Here is a 22805-nt window from a genome sequence, read left to right on the forward strand (position 1 = left end):
ATGATGATGATGTTGGATGATGATGATGATGGTACTTCTTGTAGCAAAATATCGTAAGGTTAGCAATATTTGTTGAATATGTTGCTCCTATAATTTTGATTACCGTTACAAGTTAGGTTCAAGCAGATCAGTAAACCTTAAAACATTGCCTTTACTGAATCGGTAGCGCGATTTAAATTTGGTATCCGAATAGGAAGTTGACGTCGAAGATTGCGTCTCGCTTTAATTGCACCCATTTGGCACCGTTGCTCCAAAAGAAAGTTCATCATTCAAAATGAGTAGGCCTAACTGACTCGAATGAACACTAAAATAAAATGGTGAAACGTTCAACTAAATCGAACAATAATTATTACTTAGGGGTAAGGCACCTTTGTTTCCAATGGACATTTTATTGTGAAATTTCATTGTACAAGGAATACATAAAAAAAAATTCCACATAGCCCCCGAATGAAAAGTATTTAATTATCTTTATAATCACTCAAAAAGCATTTTGTGTGAATTTTACATCCGAACTAGAGGCTATTACATTTTTACGAGCCTTTTTATTTTACATGTAAAGCCTATGGGGGTGACGATTAGAAATGGACGGCAATATTGAAAAACCCTCATTTTGGGCCATTTTAGACACTAAAATGCCCATAAAAAAGAATAGCCTCTAGCATGTCTAGTCCGGATGTAAAATTCACACACAATGCTACCTGAGTGAGTACAAACATAATTAAATAAATTTCATTCGGGGGCTATAGCAAAAACAAAAAATGTCGTATACCTTCATGGTTATGAAACAAAGGTGAAGGGCCTACTCTATGTTGAATGAAAGACAGCATCTGTTTCGACTTCTCAAAAATATGAAAGAAAAACTTTGCATTAAACAATTTAAGCAATTTTTCAATTGAAATAGACCACGGCTTACGACCTAAGACCTGCTCTGAGGCAGGGCCAAGAAAAGCCGCTGTAAGCCTGGCCTAACAGGCTTGCGTAGACTACGGCTACAGAAGACTGATTTCGAGAAATGCAAATTTTACCGAAGCCTGGGGCTAATCCTACAAGCCTGGCCCACAGGCTAACGAAGCCTCGAGACTATGGTAGCCGTGCTTCGGGGAACGTGTTTTCAGTTAAGCCTGGTCTTACGACCTCTTAAGCCTTGAGGCTAGACTAGCCAACTGCTAAGCCACCCGTCGAGAAATTCGCCCTAGATGTCTTCCTTGAGACAGTAATTTAGCCATTGTTTTTATTGTCTCGCCTGATAAGGCAGGAGACTATATCAGTTCGGGGGCACTGCTAATTCAAAGACGTCTCTGATATCAAAGACGGGTCAGTGATTTCACATACGGGGGTCTGTGATATCACATACGTCGTGCTTTTTTTTTACAGTTTGGGGCTAGATGCAGCATATCGGAAAGAAGGTGACTGTATCGGAATATGCTTTCCTATGTTTAGCAAATATCTGCCTGTGCAAACATCATATCTATCTGTGCAAATTCTGACAAATGGTCCCAGAAAACACTAATAGATTGGCAAAATCGAGCCATATCCAACGTTTTGAAGTAACAAAAAATCCCAAGTCATGGGGGAGTGAATATTTTGGCAAGGCAAAAAAAGGAGGGAACAATGAATTTTTGGCCAGTCAACGAGGGGGGAGGGGAGCGATTTTTTGGCACGCATTGTGGCGGCAACTTTTCAAAAATATATTCAAAAATGACTTGAAAAATGGTAGGCCCCTACGGAAACGTTCAGACCTAACCTCGTGGCCTGACTCTTGCACACGTGCATGGGATGAATTCGGAGAAATATGGACACTTGTATTGTATTGATAGGGGTAAGGTTATGTTATGATTAGGTGGCTTAAAATAGATCAACAAATTACGGTAAACCAGGCGCGTGCCCCAGGGAGTGGGGCTTTGGGGCCTGCAGCCCGGGTCTTAAAAAAATGAGGGAGACAGAGAGAGAAAGAGAGAAGGGAGAGGGAGGGAGAGGAAGGGGAGTGATAGAGCAGTGGCATAGCCAGGCCCGTTTTTTTTGCGGGGTGCTGATTTTGAAAAGGTGTTTCTTTTTTTTCCAGGGGCGATTTTGTAAAAAGTGGACCTTCTTCACAAACTTTGGACCTTTTTGACTAAAAAGCATATATTTTTTGCTCACTACGGTCGTAAATTAGGATTTTGTTGAGGACTTTTGCCCCACCGCACGGCCCACTCTGCGTACGGGCCTGGGCATAGCCAGTGGGGGCAGTATAGTGCCCCCTACAAAAATTGAAGGGCGGAAAAGGGAGGGAAAAGAAACAGGTCTACTTTTTCGGTATGATTTCCCAAAAATTGAAAGAAATAACCCGACAACTGAAAACATATATAAAATAACTGCCAATACCGGAACGAAAATGTTACAAAAATCAGGACAAAATATTAGCAAAACTGGGTTGAAAATTTTGTTTTGCCACAGCCACCCAGGCTCATTTCAATATCCGGGGATTTTTAGGCAAACGAAAGGGGGAAAAGTGGAAAGAAAACAAGGACGAAAACAAGAAGAAACGAGGAAGAGAAGGCCTACGTTCTGAGTCATAACACGCATCATAATTATGTTCATGCTTGAAATTTGTGACGGGAAGTCGCATCCACTGGAAATCCATTCTAAAATACATATTATGCATTATCATGACATGTTTATATAGCCTATAGGCTATGCTTAATCATGATGGTCGGAAAAATAAGTTAATAATAGGGGCCTAATGCAAAATGATGCACCAATTGGCTTTTAGTTTGAGGATAATATTCCCCTCACAAGTCGGGTCCGTTGAAATCTGTTATGCCCAAAATAATACGAATAATAAGTGTAAACGTTTACACCAAATGACTTTATTGTGCCTTTCATAACTTTTTGAAAATAATTCTCCAACTTCTGAGGGAGCACATCCCCTCAGGCACCCTTCTCTGTCAAAAAAGAAAAGGCTAACTTGCATTTATCCATATAGGCCTAATTGAGCAGGTTCATACCCATGTAGAAGTCAGGTCCGCAGGAAATTTGTTAGGAATTATAGGCCTATCTTTCATAGATATAATGACTATAGGCCTATTATAGCGCATCCCCCTCAAGCAAAACAGAAAAGCCTAAACTTAGGCTGAATTGAAGGAATTATTGAGCACGAGTGTTAAATATAGGCGGAGACTGGGGTACTTGTGGCCCCGGGGTAATTGTGGCCACTTTGTCTTTATCAGGGTGTCTTTATACTATAAGCATTGGTCTAGGTGACTTAACTTTGTATTGTATGAAAGAGTGGTCTTTATGTTACTGTTTGGTGAAAAAATATTCAAATAGCATTAAAATTTTTATGAGGGGGGTCTAATTAGCGGAGCGACATCGCAAATGGCTCTAAAAAAGTGGCAAGTCCACTTTTTATTCATAGGGGTGGTACTTATTGGTTGTATCACTGACTATTTTGTATGTGTTTGACATGAAAGGTAATCATAACAGTTCCCATTGATATAACAATTTTATAAAAAAGTTTATTTAATGAGCTAAATTTGCATATTATGTAATACCCGGCTTGGGGTAAATGTGGCTCCTGTTCATGTCTTAAGCAAATTACTTGCATCTGACCCCCTAAAAAGCTATTTTGGTCATTAATCTGTTATATGTTAATCAAATTAGCCATTTGGGGTCATTATTGAAACAAAAAAGACATATTTAGTATGTTTTCAAGTCAAAACAAGGAAGTATAATGAACAGTCAGATACCGGAGTCAGATCCGGCCGCAGTTTCGGCATGCAAAAATTAGCATAATAACAAGTATTTTACAAAATGCCTTGAAATGCCCTTTTCTGGTAAATAAACCAGTCCAAATGGCCTAGAATTATCGCAATGACTATAAAACATGTTATTAATAGTTATCAGGAAGAACTGGATTCACAATACTCTTTAAATTCTTTATTTTGTTCAGGGGCCACAATTACCCCAAAATTGTGGCCCCTAAAACATTATGTTAATTATTATGCAAATTGCAATATATTTATGATTATATTTATCACATCTTATAGGTACCCATTGCCTCTATCCACTCATGCAGAAATTTTACTTCTCCAGTTCATACTTAAAGAATTACATGGTAAAAATGCAAAAGGGGCCACAATTACCCCAGTTTCCCTAAGCCTAAAACTAAAATTCGCGGCTCAGTTGGAAATCTGTAAAAAATATATGCTCGAAAATAACCAATAAACAGTTTTGATGTGTCCGGAGAATTGAAAGTCTGCAAAATGTCGTCGAGGGAGCAAAGTTATTCTGCAGCATTTAAGCTCAATTATGAAAAAGAGCAACATTTTTTAGCATTCTCCGATTTCTCACGTTCACTTGAAAGAGTGTATCCCGAGCCCGCGATTTAATTCATAAATTGGATAGTAAAATTAGCAGGAGCTAGCAGGCACTTGGGCTAGCTACAACCCTGATCATGCTGATTAGGCCTACTCGCAAAATTATTCCCGTTGCGCCAGTTCACGTTCACAATATCGTTTGCGGCTGGGTTTTGAGACTAGGGAGTATGTGATTTATGAGACGTCTTTGAATTATGATACTGTCAGGTGACTCGGCACTGAAGAGTCTTGAATATCAGAGACGTCTTTGAATTAGCAGTGCCCCCGAACTGATATAATCACTTTTCCGTGTGTATGTATGTGGGGGTGTGTGTGTGACAAATTTGGTTACAGTCAGGCGGTGATGGAAGCGATATCGCCAATTTTTTGAGGTCGCCATTGGATTAACACATAGGGCCTAATCATGAAAATCGTCACAAACAATTCTAAATTTGTTATGTGGTGTCAAAGGAAAAATATCTTACTCTAAAACCGTCGGGGTACGACAAAGTACCCCACTGCAAGTATGTTAATTTTCCATTTATAATTGCTAACCGTGTATTTTGAATGGGGCTGTCAGCCCTGTATCTTCGCCAGCCTCGTACGTCACGTGTTGCGCTTCCTATATGCCGCCTGGTTACAGTTTTGGTTAAAGTTTGCCTTCCGCATATTTTCTCAGAGACTAGGAGTCGCACGTTCCTCAAACTTGGTGGGTGGGTGCATCTTGACCCGAGACAGAACCGGTTTGTATTGGTTAGTGGGTCAAGGTCACTGAGGTCATCTGAGGTCAAATTAGTAAAAACTGTCGTATGGCCATGAAACTTGGTAGGTGCAGTCAACATTTAAAGCCAAATTTTTGGAAGGTCATTTTGAGGTCATCCGAGGTCAAATGAGTAAAAACTGTCGTATGGGCATGAAACTCGGTGGGTACAGTCAACATTTGAAGCCAAATTTTTGGAAGGTCATTTCGAGGTCACCAGGGGTCATCTGAGGTCAAATTAGTAAAAACTGTCGGATGGGCATGAAACTTGGTGGGTACAGTCAACATTTAAAGCCAAATTTTTGGAAGGTCATTTTGGGGTCACCAGAGGTCAAATTAGTAAAATCTGTCGTATGGGCATGAAACTTGGTGGGTACAGTCAACATTTAAAGCCAAATTTTTGGAAGGTCATTTCGAGGTCACCAGGGGTCATCTCAGGTCAAATTAGTAAAAACTGTCGGATGGGCATGAAACCTATTGGGTATCATCAACATTTAAAGCCAAATTTTTGGAAGGTCATTTCGGGGTCACCTGGGGTCAAATTAGAAAGACTGTCGAATGGGCATGAAACTTGGTGCGTACAGTTAACATTTAAAGCCACATTTTCTGAAGGTCATTTCGAGACCACCACAGGGGTCATCTGAGGTCAAATTAGTAAAAACTGTCGGATAGGCATGAAACTTGGTGGGTACAGTCAACATTTAGAGCCAAATTTTTGGAAGGCCATTTCAGGGTCACCAGAGGTCAAATTTGTAAAAACTGTTGCATGGGCATGATACTTGGTGGGTACAGTCAGCATCAGCCAGATAATCGTGCCCAGCCGATAACTGCCAAATTCATTTACCTCTACCAAAAGTAATTGCAAAAGCAGGCGGTCGCGAAAGCAGGCGAGACTCGTGGTTCGAGAACCGCCTTGTTTTATCTTTTAAAGGATCAGATAGCAATGTTTCCACATTAAATATTTTTTGTGGGACCTGACAGCACATCACACACACACCAAATTATATTCCTAATACGAGGAAAGTCCCCAAGTTTTGATATCAAATAAAGATTTTTTTGAAATTTGTGATACAATACAAATTTTATGGCAAATAATTAAAAATTTATATTTTTGATATTTTATTAGTCCTCGAAGTAAACTTCACAAATGATATGTACCCCAGTACTTAAACTCTGGGAGTTATATATCAATTTTAATCATTTGCCATAAAAATTTGTATATATTGCAAATTTCAAAATATTATTTGATCATCAGGACATTCCTTGTATTCCAATTCCTTGCAATTTGTTGTGGCTGTGCTCTCACGTCCCACAAAAAATACTGTGCAAACGTTGCTATCCGATCCCTTAAAATAATAATGATAAAGATAACAAGGCGGTTCTCGAACCACGAGTCTCGCCTGCTTTCGCGACCACCTGCTTTTGCGATTACTTTTGGAAGCGGTAAATGAATTTGGCGGTTATCGGCTGGGCACGATTATCTGGCTGATGGTGACTGTACCCACCAAGTTTCATGCCCATGCAACAGTTTTTACTAATTTGACCTCAGATGACCCCTGGTGACCCTGAAATGACCTTCCAAAAATTTGGCTCTAAATGTTGACTGTACCCACCAAATTTCATGCCTATCTGAAATTTTTACTAATTTGACCTCAGATGACCCCTGGTGGCCTGGAAATGACCTTCCAAAATTTGGCTTTAAAATGTTGACTGTACCCACCAAGTTTCATGCCCATACAACAGTTTTTACTAATTTGACCTCAGATGACCCCTGGTGACCTCGAAATGACCTTCCAAAAATTGGGCTTTAAATGTTGACTGTACCCACTAAGTTTCATGCCCGTACAACAGTTTGTACTAAATTTGACCTCAGATGACCCCTGGCGACCCCTTGAAATGACCTTCCAAAAATTTGGCTTTGAAGGTTGACTGTACCCACCAAGTTTCATGCCCGTACAACAGTTTTTACTAAATTTGACCTCAGATGACCCCTGGTGACCTTGAAATGACCTTCCAAAAATTTGGCTTTAAATGTTGACTGTACCCACCAAGTTTCATGCCCGTACAACAGTTTTTACTAATTTGACCTCAGATGACCCCTGGTGACCTGAAATGACCTTCCAAAAATTTGGCTTTAAATGTTGACTGTACCCACCAAGTTTCATGCCCATACAACAGTTTTTACTAATTTGACCTCGGATGACCCCTGGTGACCTTGAAATGACCTTCCAAAAATTTGGCTTTAAATGTTGACTGTACCAACCAAGTTTCATGCCCATACGACAGTTTTTACTCATTTGACCTCAGATGACCCCTACATGACCTCAGTGACCTTGACCCACTAACCAATACAAACCGGTTCTGTCTTGGGTCAAGATGCACCCACCCACCAAGTTTGAGGAATGTGCGACTCCTAGTGTGCGAGAAAATAGGCGGAAAGCAAACTTTAACCAAAACTTTAACCAAATTTGTCACATACACACACACATACACACGGAAAAGTGATTATATAGTCTCCTGCCTTATCAGGCGAGACAAAAATATTCACTTTCAGAAAGGAAATGACACAATAATCCTCTAGCATAACATATTCCTGCAAAAATGAGCAAAATCACAAAATTTACTTTTTAGGTGGTACTACACATAAATTTGTGACTATTTTTGCATTTTCCTCAAAAAATAATAACACACTGGTAACAAAAGTTACGTATGTTATAGGGGCAAGGAATCCTGTTACTACATTGGAATTTCAGAGACTCAAGACAAGCGGAATGTTATTTATGATACAGTGGAAACTCTTTAATACGAAATTTGTGGGGTCATAAAATTTAGTTTGTCTTATCAGGATTTTGTCTTATCCATCACAAATTTACATATCACATAGGGATTCAGTGCCAGGGACCTGAAAATCAAGCTTGTCTTATCAGTTTTTTTGTATTATCAGAGCTTGTATTAACGAGTTTCAACTGTATTAAGAAAAGTGGAACCGCTAGAATGTACCTCATTTCTTAACATATATAATAAATCAATGAAATTTCAGTGAAGTAATTGGATTCCTTGCCCTTATAATATACATAATTTTTGTTACCAGTGTCTAGTATGTTTTGAGAAAAATGCAAAATTAGTCACAAAATTTATCAGGGGGTGTAGTACCACCTTAACAGACTCGAGGAAGACAAATGGGACTATAACTATGCTCAGAGGCTCCCCAGCAAATTCCAAGAATATTTTCAGAACGTTTTAAAATGTTTTTATAATATCTGACAAACACTGACATGTAATATTATTGAACAGCTTCATCTAAAAGAATTATTTTATCTTGGCAAAATAATACTGAAACATATCTTAAGCTTGTTTCATCATCATCATCATTTACAAAACATTAGTTACAAACGTTTTGGTGAACTTAATTGAAAATGTTATTAAAACATTTAAGGGTACTACACCCTGGCCAATTTTGTGCCTATTTTTGCATTTTTCTCAAAAATTATAGCGCATTGGTGACAAGTAAGATATGTATATTATAGGGGCAAGGACTACAACTACTGCACTGTAAATTCAGCAACTCAAGGCAAGTAGTTATTGATTTATTGATCAAATATTGGTTTTCCCTCATTTTTGACTGTAACTCCACAACTGTTGTCTGTGCTGAAATAAAATTTCCAGTGCAGTAGTTGTAGTCCTTGCCCTATAATATACATATCTTACTTGTTACCAATGCGCTATAATTTTTGAGAAAAATGCAAAAATAGGCACAAAATTGGGCAGGGGTGTAGTACCCCCTTAACTTGATATGGTAACGTTTTCTTACAACCTTAGTGCACTCTTTTGAAGACATTTAAATGTTTTGCGTTTGCTGGACCAAGTTTATTTCACTTCAAGTTTGATAGCGACATCAGTGGTTTTAGACGGTGCCGACAAACTGCATGGAAATACTCCAGGATCAGGTTAAAGGTGGGTGACCCGATTGACAGCCTCATCCCCACTTTACCCCATCAAAATGTAGATTTTGGTATCAGGTGAAAGCTGATATTTTTCTCATAATACCACATTGAAACTAGGTGTTCCAAATCGGTATATTTCCGAAGAAATTATCAGAAAACTGTCTAATTAATTAGTCTTGACTGTGGTATACCACGTTCGAGACTAATTTTGAGTTTTTTGATATCTTCAGAAATACATCCATTTGGAACTCCCAAGTTCTCTGTGTTAATGAGAAAAATTGGATCTTTCATTTGATATCAATTTCATGATTACCATTTAAAATAAAATACTGTCGACTATCAGTATAACGCTGTATATATGTCCGCAATTCCATAAGTAATTTATCACATTTTCATGTTCTGTTTGCATGAATGCTTGAAAGGGACATCATTTTATGTCAGGGGCCCCTATATGCAAGTTTTAAAGAATTTGATTTTCCAAATATCTGTTCACCTTCCTGTTAGATGCACAATTTGATACTGCGGTCCGCAAAATATGTGCTTATGATTAACCATGGAAGGAGTGAAAGAATTTGAACATAAGGTACTACAAAGGCAAAAAACAAAATTGTTTGATTATCCATAGATCCTATGGGTTAAGGGATCTGGAATGAGCGTTTTAAGCGTTTCGACAGTATTTTTTGTGGGACATGAGAGCACATCGAATTGCATTCTGAATGATACGAAGAATTTTTTTTAATTCACGATATAATACAAATTTTATGACAAATTATTAAAATTTCATATTTTTCACATTTTTAATATATAACAGTCCTCGAACTTTATAAATCTAATGATATATTCTTAAAGTGTATGTAGCTGGGAGGAAAAGCCGACGATCAATTGAAAATTTTGACCTTTCATATATTGAAGATATGGATTTTTCCCCCAAAGACCTTTTTTTTTCTGGTGTTTTAGGAAAAAAAATCCATATCTTCAATACGAAAGGTCAGAATTTGATCGTTGGCTTTTCATCCCACCTACATACACTTTAAGTATAAATCATCAGATTTATAAAGTTTGCTTCGAGTACTGTTAAATATCAAAAATATAAATTTTTAATGATTTGCCATGAAATGTGTATTACATTGCAAAATTCAAAATTAAAATTATTTGATATCATCAGGACATTCTTCATATTCAGAATGCAATTTGATGTGTCTGATGTGCTCTAATGTCCCACAATAAATACTGTCCAAACGTTCATACCCCATCCCTTAAGGTCGGTAGGTCAATAGCCAAATCATGCATGACCCAATCAGCTAATAATAAATTGTCCCAATAGGTGTAAATATTTCTCTACTATATCACTTCATGAGTTAAGAAACTTTGAAAACTTTTCAGGATGTCTACTATTTTGAAAGAAAAAATAAACCTTTTTCTACAATTTCCAAAATTATGGTCTGTATAATAGACTGTATTCTTTTGTAAAGTAAAAACTTGTCCCAATTAGAGCTTGTTCTGATGAGGACAATCAAACAATCTTTTTCTTGCCTATACTTGCTCACAATGAAAAGAAAACAAAAAACTCCATTAGATATATCTTTCCATTCTGTTATTCTTTTATTTTGTATCACTATCCTGTTCCAGTACAACCATAGTACGTGTCCTTAGCATCATTTCCAATCTTCTTATAAGTCCATTTTTAAGATTCAGACCATTAAGAAGGTTGCAAACAATTACAAATGGATTATCTTCACGTAATGTTTCTATTACTTGTGTCATGTTGTTCAATGCAATGTATACTATCTTGAGCCTTGGATGATGCACTTTAGTTCTTGTAACCCCTGCTCTTACGCGCTCCACGTGCTTTCTCAAATTTGCGTCCCTTGGAGCGCACGTATGGTTTGGTACGTGCGTGTGGAGTTCCTGGGGCTTTGCCAAAGTGCCTGAACACTTTCCTGGATTTCCTGCATCCTGTAGAAGATAAAAAGAGGAGAATAAGTTTAATTGAAACAACGATGTGTAAAGGAGTTCACAACAATTACATGATTTCGGGGAAAACCTCAACTTCTAGATCAATTGAGTCCTATACACGTAAGTATACCGAGCACAAAAAGTACCTGTATACTTAAAAACAAAAGCAAATTGATAGACAGAAGACTTAAAGTACCAAATAAAGTAATCATTAGATGGGTGACTTTTGTCAGCAGCCCTCGAATTAACCCACGGCACCGACAGCATATTGCCGTGTGTGCCCACCCCCATTGCCGTAATGCCCACAAAATATGTCCTTTACCGACGGCAGTCACTTGCCGTGCCCCTAAATGAAGTTGCCGTGGGTGCCCTAGCCGCCAGCCCTGCCCCTTCATTATAAAATCATTAACAAGTACTGGTTAAATCCCGCAAAATTGTGGCATATTAAATCGAAAATCTTAAACACGATCGCTATTTTGAGCATCGTATAAACCCAGCTATCAATCACATACACAATAGTTTGTTGTGAATTAATATTCATTACCCCTACATAAGCTTACATATTCAGCCAATCACATCGGCTTTTATACATTTCTGGTTGCTAGAAATCCGACTTCATTTTCTCGATTGGTCAGAGAAATACCTTCAACGTACTATCGACCACTCAGAAACGCTGTTAGTAACTAAAGCTTCCTCGACCTTGTGTCGTGAACAAAATCTGAGCGTTGGGCAAATCAATTGTTCTCTCGATTATCAAACATTGACTTCCCATTGCAAACCGATGGCGATACCCTTCCTGTAACGTCTTATCATGTACATGTGAGCCCATCTCTAGATATGTTTTGCACGAAATAGTTTTTATCCCGGCGAATTTGATCAATATTATTACCAAAGTTACAGCTGTTTCATCACTGTTTCGAGTCAGTTTTGCAGCTCAGAACTAGGGATCGCAAAATTAAACTTGATTTTTTATTGCTTTTTATTATAAAGCAGGTTTTTTAAGCAATCAGGTTAGTTTTAGTGTAAAGTTGAGAGTCAAATTTTACTTTGGTGTCGAATTCAGCTGACGGTAATGCATCTATTCGCTTTTGAAAAATTACCTTGGTGCCCTTCTCAAATTTTCAACAGTTGCCTTGATGCCCTTTTAAAATATTACAAATTGCCGTGCTGCCTTGCCTTTTCAGTGAAAATCCACGGCAATTATCAACTTGCCCTAAAAAAGTTGCTGTACCCCTTCAGATCCTTAATTCGAGGGCTGTGTGTCAGTCTTTGAACTGCATCTAGTTTGTTCTCAACACAAAATGCTGCTCATTTACAACTTTTACAAAAAGTAACTGAGCTCACTAATTGTATTGGCTGAGGACTTCTGACTTAACAGACATTGCACACTTCAAAGTTTTAGTTAAGGGAATGGATAGCGACGTTTGTACAGTATATTTTGTGGGACATGAGAGCACATCAGACACATCAAATTGCATTCTGAATATGAGGAATGATCTTCTGAAATCAAATAAGTTTGATTTTTTGAAATTCACCATACAATAACAGTGGCAACTCGTTAACACGAATCCTGATAACAAGAAGTATGTTTTACATTCCCAAGCATACATTTCACATGTTATTAGAACTGGATAACACAAACTCCTGATAACAGTAAGTAAAATTTGAATTCCGCACAACTTTGTGTTATTGAGTTTCCACCGTACTAATTTTATGGCAAAATTATAAGATCATTGGACTAGATGTTTGATCATGAAGCCATGGCCTGATAGGGAACCCTGCTGCAGATTGTTATTAACAAAAATGAGTTTTAATTATTTCATGTCAAGTCTTACCTTGCAGGAGCACTGTGTTCTGTCCTTTAGGTGCCTTCAAAGCCAACTGGTCAAAGGTCAGGATCTCTCCTCCAGCTTTCAGGATGCGAGACCGGGCACGGTCTGTCACATGAAGGGCACATATCTGTGACAAATAACAAACAAATATATAATTATAGTGCTTTGTCTGGCTTGTAATTGGTGAAAATTTTGTTACTGTGCGTGTCAATTAAGTCCAAACTTCAGTTAAGCGAACACCAATCATGTAACTAACCATGGGCAAGTGACCATTTAAAATCCTCATCTCAAGTAGTGTTCGTAAGCTTTTCAGAACAGGAACTTGTAATGAGAAACAAGGTTTCAATATGTGACATGATCAAGGGAAATGAGTCGAATGTCGCCAATATTGATTTTGAGATATTGGCAAACAAAGTGTTAAAATTCTTTTGTTTGATATTGTTTTCAGCAATTGATAAATTGATGTAACTACTTCACAAAGAAAAGTCACATGAACATGGGGTTTTTAGTTTCTGAAAGCTCTAAATGTCCTCTTGAGAAACATTTGTAAAACTCATTTTCGACATGCGACTCATTCCCCTTAATCATATGCCATCGGCCAATTTTTTAAAGTCTGACAGCGAACTTGTTCAAACCCTATTTATTGATCTATATGTTACCTTGAGCTTGGGGATGTCAAAGACACGCAGATCATCGGTGACTGATCCTACAATTACAGCTGTCTTTCCTTCACGTCCCTCTAGTTTCATCTTGCGAATCTGCAGAGATAAAAGTGATATCGTGAAATGAGATCTCTGGCCCTGATATTCTGGAGATTAAAATTTTCCAATTACAATTACAACTTTTGCCTTAGGGTAAAAACTGCAAGATATTACAGGGCGAGTAAAAAGAGTGCAATAGAGAAAACCTGAAAAACCCCTGAGAAGAGACATTGAATGTTCTAGGGGGTGTAGTTTGGGAGAAATGGCCCCCTAAAGTTGGACTTTTGGGCAACAACACATTTTTCATGCTTATCCCAGGTAAATTTCAAATTGATGCTTCGCTAAAACGAAACAGTCTAGAGGCTCAAATTTTCAGGTTTTTCATTTCTCATTGATTATCTTTCAATACCGTACCCAAACAAAGAGAAAAATCCATGAGGTATGGTGTACATCCCTGTTTAAGTTGGCATGGAATAACCCATGTCATCAATACATTTTTCCCTGGGCCATTTTGTGATTTACCGGTACATTGGGGTGAATTGCCAAAACTTATTTTCAGTATTTTAGCTTCACTACAACTTACCAGCCTAGCAATGGACATTGGCTGCCTGTTGGAACGGCTCATGAAGAGTCTCCGTAACACCACTTTGTTGAACTTGGCATTGGTACGTCTGGCCAGGTAGCGGTACAGCTGTTGAGGATAAAAACAATGAACAAATTAAGCAGGGTTGGCACGATTTAAATCAATCGATTTTAAATCAAAAGATTTTTATTTAAATCAATATTTTACCATTTTTGATCAATTTAAGTTAATTTCTTTCTTCAATTGACTGTTTTACTTCATTCCTTTGCTTCTACAAGGTGCAGAACTTTTTCCCAAGATTATACCAAATTTTTTCTTTACCGACTTCTGGTTTCACCTTTAATTTATAAATTGCCGGAATCAGTTCTAACTAAGGGTGTGAGTGCTTCCTTCATCCCAAAAAAGTGGTTTTAAATGTTCAGTTTCCTATACTTTTGTACATGAGAGACCATTTTCCAAAGTATTTTTTGGCCTAATAACATGGCCTACATGGCTGAAATGGATATATATAATGCGTAATATAAAAACGATGATTCATCAAATTTTTGACCCCCACCCCCTATTTTTTTGTTAAATTTTCAAAAAAATATTTTTGGCCAAAAAAGCAAGTTATATGCCCTAAATTACTTGTCATTTAATGTTGGAAACCATAGAAATACTGCTACTTCAAAATTCAAAAAAAAAAAAATTGCCAATTTTATTTTACAAAGTTGGATAAAGTTGTACATTTTAATTACTTTTACTTCTACTGAACAGCTAGCAATGTATATTAATTCAATGTGTTCCTGACTGTTCAATAGAAGCAAAAGTAATCAAAATGTACAACTTTATCCAACTTTGTAAAATAAAATTGGCAATTTTTTTTTGAAATAGCAGTATTTCTATGGTTTCAACCTTGAATAACAAGTAATTTAGGTCTATAACTTGCTTTTTGGCCAAAAATATTTTTGAAAATTAAAAATTTTTTTTTTTTTTTTTATAGAAAATCTGATTTTTTTGGAAAAATACAAAAAATCGGAATTCGATTTAAATCGAAGATTGGCATCTCTGAGAGATGAGTAAATGGAAGCGTTCACTAAAACAGTTACTGAACATGTAGAATCATTGGAAAAGTAAATTTTAACTAAATCTGTCTTTCTTACATCCAAGCTTCTTTCATTCTGGCAGTTTCTTTTACATGGCTATTTTGTTCCCATTTTTAAAAATATTTCCTTAGCTTGTGATTTTCCTTTTCCATGTTATTTATTTAACCCCCATCCCATTATTTTCTGAATGATTTGTCCTTTCTTACATATTTCAAAATTAGCTTCTTTTGCTGCTTAGCTTGTGATTTCCCATTTCCATGTTATTTAATTCTGTTCTCATTATTTTACTAAAAAGTGAACCATTTTTTCTTACATTTCCTCATTTTCCTGATTACCGTTAGTTTCTTCTTTTAGCTTAATTTTCTTTCTTACATCATTAGTTTTTTTCTTCCCTTCTTTATTTTGTTCACATTTTCAATTGAATACCTGAGTGGAAGGGCCCAACTCCATTTTACCAGAATGAGTTTATCATATCTTAAAAGACCTGTACCATTGCAAAATATCATTTCAATTTTCAAATGTATGTTATAATGTATGTTCATGTTATGTACCAGTACTCAAGGTCCCCTCAAGATAAAAACGTTTCCAAATAGTGTTTTTTTTCTTAGTATATCTTAAGCCTGCACCCCCTACTACTCAAACACAAAAGAAGAGGCCAAATTGTTCAACTGAGTTACAGGCCTTCAAAAATGAACAAAATTAATTTTGGACCTAAATTGACCCCCCTGGAAATCCACATCAGACACCTCGAACCAACTTCTCTTGGAGATATGTTTGAGCTACATGCCATATATGGCCACGTGTTTTGAACTCGCCACCCTTAGCGTTACATCACAAATATTATGAATTTTTACACCAATCAAGTTTCAAATTAGAATATCTCCACAACTATCAACCCTAAACTAGCAAAAGTATACATTTTTGGAAAGCTGAAGGCCAAAGCAATTTAAATATACACATTTCAACTCACTGTACAGGGTGACCTTGAAGTTATACAGGGTGGAATAAAAAAATCCAAATAAAAAAATGGGTCATTTAATGTATTGCTTATTACTAACTTGCAGTTATAAACTGAAAGTAAACAACATTGATTTGGTTAGAGGTTAGGGGGAGCCTACTGACTCTGGAAGAAAAAAAAATCACAGCTGTTTGGTAATCTTGGAATACAGGGTGTCCCAAAATATGTTCAAATTTTTTTACAATTCAACATATTTTGAACTGAAACATTTTACCCCTAACCCATACAAAAAAGTAAGTCCATATTTAGATTCCTCATCAAATTTCCTCTCAGAAAATGTAAACTTTGACTATGATAGGATAAGTAATTAAAATTTACAGCAACTTTTAGATTTTGAAGACATCCGCATTGCTTACTACAGTGTTTAATATGAAAGCGGGTAGTTTTGTACATAAAAGTTTGCATTTTATAGACTAAACCAATCATAAAGAGTTAAAATGATTAAAAACAATTAACAGAATTAATAATCTTTCAAAAAAGCTCTTAACCATGTCTGTAGCCCATATGGATGCAAAGATATGATCAGTTGATTCAACGCACACACACAAAATCTTTATTTCCCATAGACTTTGCACATACCGCCACCGCCTCATCCGCCACCGCCTCATCCACCACCTTGGTCATTCTGAACTCAAACAACTCTAACTCCACTATCTTAGCTGATAAACAATTCTCCTTTGGAGGTCTGTTAGGGCACTTATATAGCTACAAAATGACACCAAACACACTTCAATACCTTTTGTTTAAGCAGAGATATAACAATTTGAACGAGTCTCGATTTGGAAAAGCGTAACAACACCACCATTTTTGGGTGGCGAGTTCAAAACGCGTGGCCATAACCAAGCCTTGAAAGAGGCATTTTGGTTTCTCAATTCCTTCACTATGAATCACTAGTATCATTCTCATCATAGACTTCTATAGTTAAGTAAATGGGGTCAACGCACTTTGCCCAATAGAGAGCAATGGGAATAGGCCTAAGGATGCTGTTGATTCAATGTGAAGGAATCAAGAAACCAGATTGAAACTTCGCAGGCTACATTGTATGGCATATCTCAAACATATATCAACCAGAAGTTGGTTCGAGGTGTCCGATGTGGACTTTCAGGGGGTCTATTTTGGGCCAAAATTAATTTCTTTCATTTTTGAAGACCTGTAACTCAGTTGAACAAAATTTTGTAATTAGCTCTTTTTTGTGTGTGTGAGTAGTAGGGGGTGCAGGCTTATGAAAAAATTTGGGACTTAAAAATATTTTGGGTTTTGGTGATACGACCCCCCTGAAGTGGGTCCAGCTTTGATTTTCGGCTATGTTTAGACCATCATATCTTCAATATGGTATATCCTATTAACTTCTAAGTTGCATATTTGGATTCTACACAAAAAGTTAGCCCAGAATACAAATTTTCAGGGGTGTGGGATATATAGGTACTTATGAAATTACGCCACCCTGAAAATCAAAGTAGACCGCGCGACGCGTTATTTTCGCGTGGCCCCCTAAATTTCAAATTGCTGTAGCGCGGAAACGAAAGGGAGTTACGACCTCAAATTTTCAATTTTTTTTATTTCTCAATAGTATACATAAAATAAGGAAAAAATCCATGAGTATGGGTTAACTTTCATGTTCATTGATGCCTATGTTGAGTTGGCATGGAATGACTCTTTAGATGGTTTTTACAATGAAAAAATTGATGTTAAAGCTTCTTTTCAAAAATTGGTTTTAGCTTGTTAAAAAACGGGTAAAAAAAATCGTTTTTAGCTTGTTGGATATTGTTGCTTAATAGTTTAAAGCTTGACTCCTTAGATGAAACTTTTAGTTTAAGCTTGTTAGAATATTAAACCTTGATGAAATAGTAATATTTGAGCCCTAGTATATGGGTCTTTCCATGAAATTGGGACACAAAGTGTGACATAGCATCCAAAAATTCAAATTGCTCCAAGATCAGTAATTTTGCAATTAAATGATTCTGATACTTTTTATTCAACATTCTCAAGAGTTTTTGTCACAGAATATTTAGTATATTACCCTTTCTGCAGACAATCCCATCAACTCCCATTGAGTTACTGTGGATAAAACCAGGGACACGGTGTCCCTGTTAGTGTTACATCGTTACTTTGTTACATCGTTGCTTCAGTTGGAGTAGTATAAAGCAACATACAAAATCCCATTTAGTTGTGCTTTTACTATTCCATACCACTAACTTGTGTTTTTTATTCACATAAAATCTGTCAATATTGTTTGAAGGTAGAGGCAGCTTAATTTTTTAGGTAACAGTGTGTCAACGATGTAACAGGGGACACCATGTTTTTAATGCAATGTAATTCAGTTGTAGTTTAAATAAAGCCCATATTTTTTATTGTCCCTAAAAGGTTGTCCAAGAGTAAGTACTACAGTGGCAACTGGAACTTTCAAGTGTGACTTTCTTATAATATTTGGGCAATAACCAGTAAAAATGTCAACGATGTAACAGGGGACACCGTGTCCTGGAAGGGAACATTTCCGCTTACAGTTGGTTCTAAAATAAACTTTTCCTATCCTATTTTCCATCAATAGCAAGTCAATAGCTAACAATTCAGGTTAAAATGATGGCTGTAACTATAAGTCTGTTCAAAATAGAGGCCCTGTAAAAATTGACCCAAGGGGACACCAAACGTGACATCGTAGCACATAATTTTCAGGGTGCAACATAAGTTACAAAATATATGCTAATCTGGCTATTGCGGATTTTACATTATATTTTGTACATTTTAAAACAATTATGAGGAAGAAATCATTTCATATGTACAAATTAAACTGTTTCTATTTGAATGTAATGCTACTGTTTTCAATGTCACACTTTTACTCCATTTTTTCGGATGAATTTGATTACATTTGCAAAATTTTATAAGCAAAAACTTATTGTTTTTCAACAAGTTTGGTATCATTTGAAAGCCTAGCATAGGTGGTCATGTGTCTTATGGTGGGACCACAAAATACCTGGTGGCGTTACATTTTTCTCTTCCCTTTCTGATTTAACTTGTTGTCACAAAGTTATTCTTTGTCCAATTGCATCAAGTTTGGGCTCATTATACAGCTTGATTATTCTAATTTTCAAATATGTTTCACAATTTGGAATTCCAATTCGTTTAATTAGCGAAAAATATTAAAACGTTAACGAAGGTAAACCTGGTGGATATGTGGTAGAGGATATGTGGTAGAGGAGTATGTACAATCTCTATGGCAAATGCTTTGAAGACATGAAATCTTTTTGAATTTTAATTATATCATTGTCAAATTGTGTGCTATACATGCAAATCATACCTGAAATGAAAGCTTGTTTATTCATTATTCATATTCAGCTATTAATTTCATCTAATCGTGTTTACAAGTATTCACTGAGAACTGCAAGTCACAAGAACCACAATTTTTTACTATTCACTTACACACAAATGCAAAAATTTTCAGTCACAACATGCATTTTGGCTTTCAATTGTTGTATCTTGAGAATTATACACCCTAAGATAGGAAAATTATACATTTTTGGAAAGCTTTTTACCCCAGGAATCTAAATATGCAGTTAAAATAAATGTAGGATACACTCTAAAGAAAATATTTTCAAAAATGTAATCAACATTTTGTGCATGAAGTTATGTATATTTTCGCACCCTGTATCACCACTTTGGTCAGTCATAACATAGCAAAAGTATACATTTTATTAAAGCTCATAGTGTTGCCTGTCCCAAAATTAGATTTCATTTGAGGTATTCCATATCAGTAGCAAATGCAGTAAATAATCAATTTACTAGTAAAATTTAATTTTTTCATGATATCACCCTATATATTTTCTTACACACCCTGTAAACCAACTTTAAATTTGCATAGTTGGATTCCTTGGAACATAAGCTTTCCAAAAATGTATAGTTTTGCTGACCAGTGTGAGATGTTTAGTTTTAGTCATGTATCAATTTTAGTGAAAAGGAAGACACATGATCAAAATCAGTGCTTGTAACGCAAATGTGCCCCACCATAAGACACATGACCAGGTACTATAAATTTAAATAACAATAAAAACTTAACAAGAAAAACATATTCCATGAGTGACCAGCAACAGCCAATTTGGGCCCGAGTGCCAACTTCATGGAATGACCCATATACTATAGCGAAGGTGGTCTAAAAGTCAGGATCGCCCAAAAATTGCCCCCCTCACCTCGACCTGCCAAATCGAACGCCCCCCCCCCCAGAAAAATGCTTTCACCGTTTTAGCCTGCCAAAGAATCTTTGACCCCCTCTGTAAATCACCACCCCGCGGTATGCATAATTATTGTACCACACTATCCCTGAACATGCATGCATGTAAATGTGTGCGTGTTCAACTTACCTTCACAAGGAGCCGCAAGTAGATGTCATAGCTTTTGGGTTCCTTTCTGCGGACCTTCCGCAGATTCGAATGGTCAAGATCGATACCCTATAAAATAAACAAAAAAGAAGGGAAACGTTTATTTTATATAATATGAAGATTTCGGTTAAAACACTTGCGGGATTATCAAGATTTATTAAGATTTATTTATGATATTTCAACCACACATACACACCATTTTGGTGAGATGACCGAAGAGGAAGCCGCAAAGTAAGATGGGACAAATTTCGCAAAAAGCAATAGCGCCACCAACGTTTGCTTTCATTTAACCAGTTCTCTAATTGAAAAAGAAAATTGACAATTATCATGATTTATACAGGCATAATAATAGGCCTAAAAAAATTGATTGATTGGCGTAACCCGACCTACCCTAAAAATATATATGCCCGACCATGACTTTTTTTTTGCAAAAAAGATTTTTAAAAAAGAAAATTTAATAAATAAATTTTTAAAAAGAAGAAAAAGCTCCGAGTCCTTTATCAAACGCAAAAATTACGCAATTTACAAAAAAAATCCCTACCCATTTTTTTTTATGTTACGCCAATCAAAAATTTGTTTTAGGCCTTACTGGGATGAAAAAAGGCTGATAGCCTATGGGAGGGTAAAATTGGGGGGGGGGGGGGCAAGAAATTTTGGCAAGCCACTAAAAAGGGGGAAGCGATTTTTGGCACACATTCATGGGGCGCCTTTTTACGCTCTAAAAAGGCTGAGGAAAACAGTACGATACGGAAATGCTTTAATATGCAAATTTTCCTGCTCGCTGCGCTCGCAAGATATATTATCTGGACCATTTAAGATAAACTGCAAATTGGGATCCCAAAAATCTGGCATGTGTAAAGGGGGGGGGGGGGAGGGGCCGAGCAAAGATTTTTGGCGGGCCGAAAGGGGTGGGGGCAAGCGTTGGCGGGCCGTTCGGAAATTTTCCCCCCCCCCCCCCGGCTCATAATTATTGCACAGCCCCTAAGTAATAACTGCCGGGAACTTTAACAAGGTAAAATGAAAGAACCCTCACTGGTTATTTTGACCATTTAACAATAATAATTTCATAACAGTCGGACGTGTAATTTCAATGGCAAATTGTGCTCAACAGCTGACTTGTGATAGCTCCAAATTCAAAGGGGCACCGTCGGGTGATCGGTTTGATCAATTTTTGCCATAGAAGCTGTAAAAAATCTTCAATTCTTTCCCTCTATGGTCATCTAAAAATGATTAAAATGCGATTTTGGGAAGATTGTTGTCGAGCCATCCCAACTATGAAGTTCTGACTGCCCGATAGGGAGCTAAAGATGGAAAAACGTTTTCCAAACCGTGTTAAATCCAAAATCACATGTTTCTCATTGACTTGTGTGATACGATCACAATAACTGTGACAAGTTTGACATGAGTTGTACCATCAACATGACTGGCTGGATAACAATAAGCAGAGCTATTGTTCTCATTTCGGAAACAAAGGCCACGCTCAGTATTACTAGTATTGTACTGTGCGTTTGCTTTGTAATGGTGCATGCAACTGAAATTATAATACCTATTTCATCACAGCACATTGGAATATCGCACAGGTAAATCAGAAACATGGATTTAACCAGGGCTATGAGACACATCCCTGATTTAACATAGTTGAGCTGTTTTCAATGAGGTTTATCTTGGTTTAATGGGGTTTAAGTCCTACAGGTCGTGGTGAATTTTGCTGTAGACATGACTGCATAATGTCAATAGACCTAAACCATCCCATTGTCTTTATGCTCCTTTATATCCGCTCCATATAATATCGCCTCTTCCGCATAAAAAAATCTATACAATCTGAAGTTGTTTAGCATTTTGGGGCATTATGCCTATGATAAAAGTGTTTATGTTTAGTGGAAGACAAATACAAAATGTAAAACGAAATTTATATGGGGTATTCTGATAGAAAAGTCAAACAACTTGATTGGGCTATTGCAGAAAATAAGCGCACACCCCCTATAGAGGAGTAAATTTTCAATCAAAGAAATGTCTGGATTTCCAGGTCTGCTTTCTGAAAACGACTGGAATTCCAGTTGCAAATGTCACTTGAAAAAGCCTGGAAATCCAATTAAATGAAGGAAAAATCACGGAAATGTCCAAAATGAGCTCTCAAATTGAGGATTTCTGATTTTGAACTATTTTTCTGCTGGATTTTTTCGCCTTTGGACACTTTAAAGGTCTGGAGTTTCCAACAG

General features: G+C 36.8%; 1 protein-coding gene across 1 annotated transcript; it reads right to left on the minus strand.

The window, feature by feature from the left end:
* Window positions 1-10620: 10620 nt before the first annotated feature.
* LOC140164489 (large ribosomal subunit protein eL18B-like) lies at window positions 10621-20871 on the minus strand. The gene is made up of 6 exons (XM_072187779.1): window positions 20783-20871; window positions 20569-20655; window positions 14114-14221; window positions 13489-13587; window positions 12833-12956; window positions 10621-10997 (listed from the first exon to the last, which is right to left on the minus strand). Exons 1-6 carry the CDS (start codon window positions 20783-20785, stop codon window positions 10852-10854), a joined length of 567 nt encoding a protein of 188 aa, XP_072043880.1. The 5' UTR covers window positions 20786-20871; the 3' UTR covers window positions 10621-10851.
* Between the last annotated feature and the right edge of the window lie 1934 nt (window positions 20872-22805).

The sequence above is a fragment of the Amphiura filiformis genome, chromosome 11, assembly GCF_039555335.1.
Source record: "Amphiura filiformis chromosome 11, Afil_fr2py, whole genome shotgun sequence".
Taxonomy (NCBI): Eukaryota; Metazoa; Echinodermata; class Ophiuroidea; order Amphilepidida; family Amphiuridae; genus Amphiura; species Amphiura filiformis.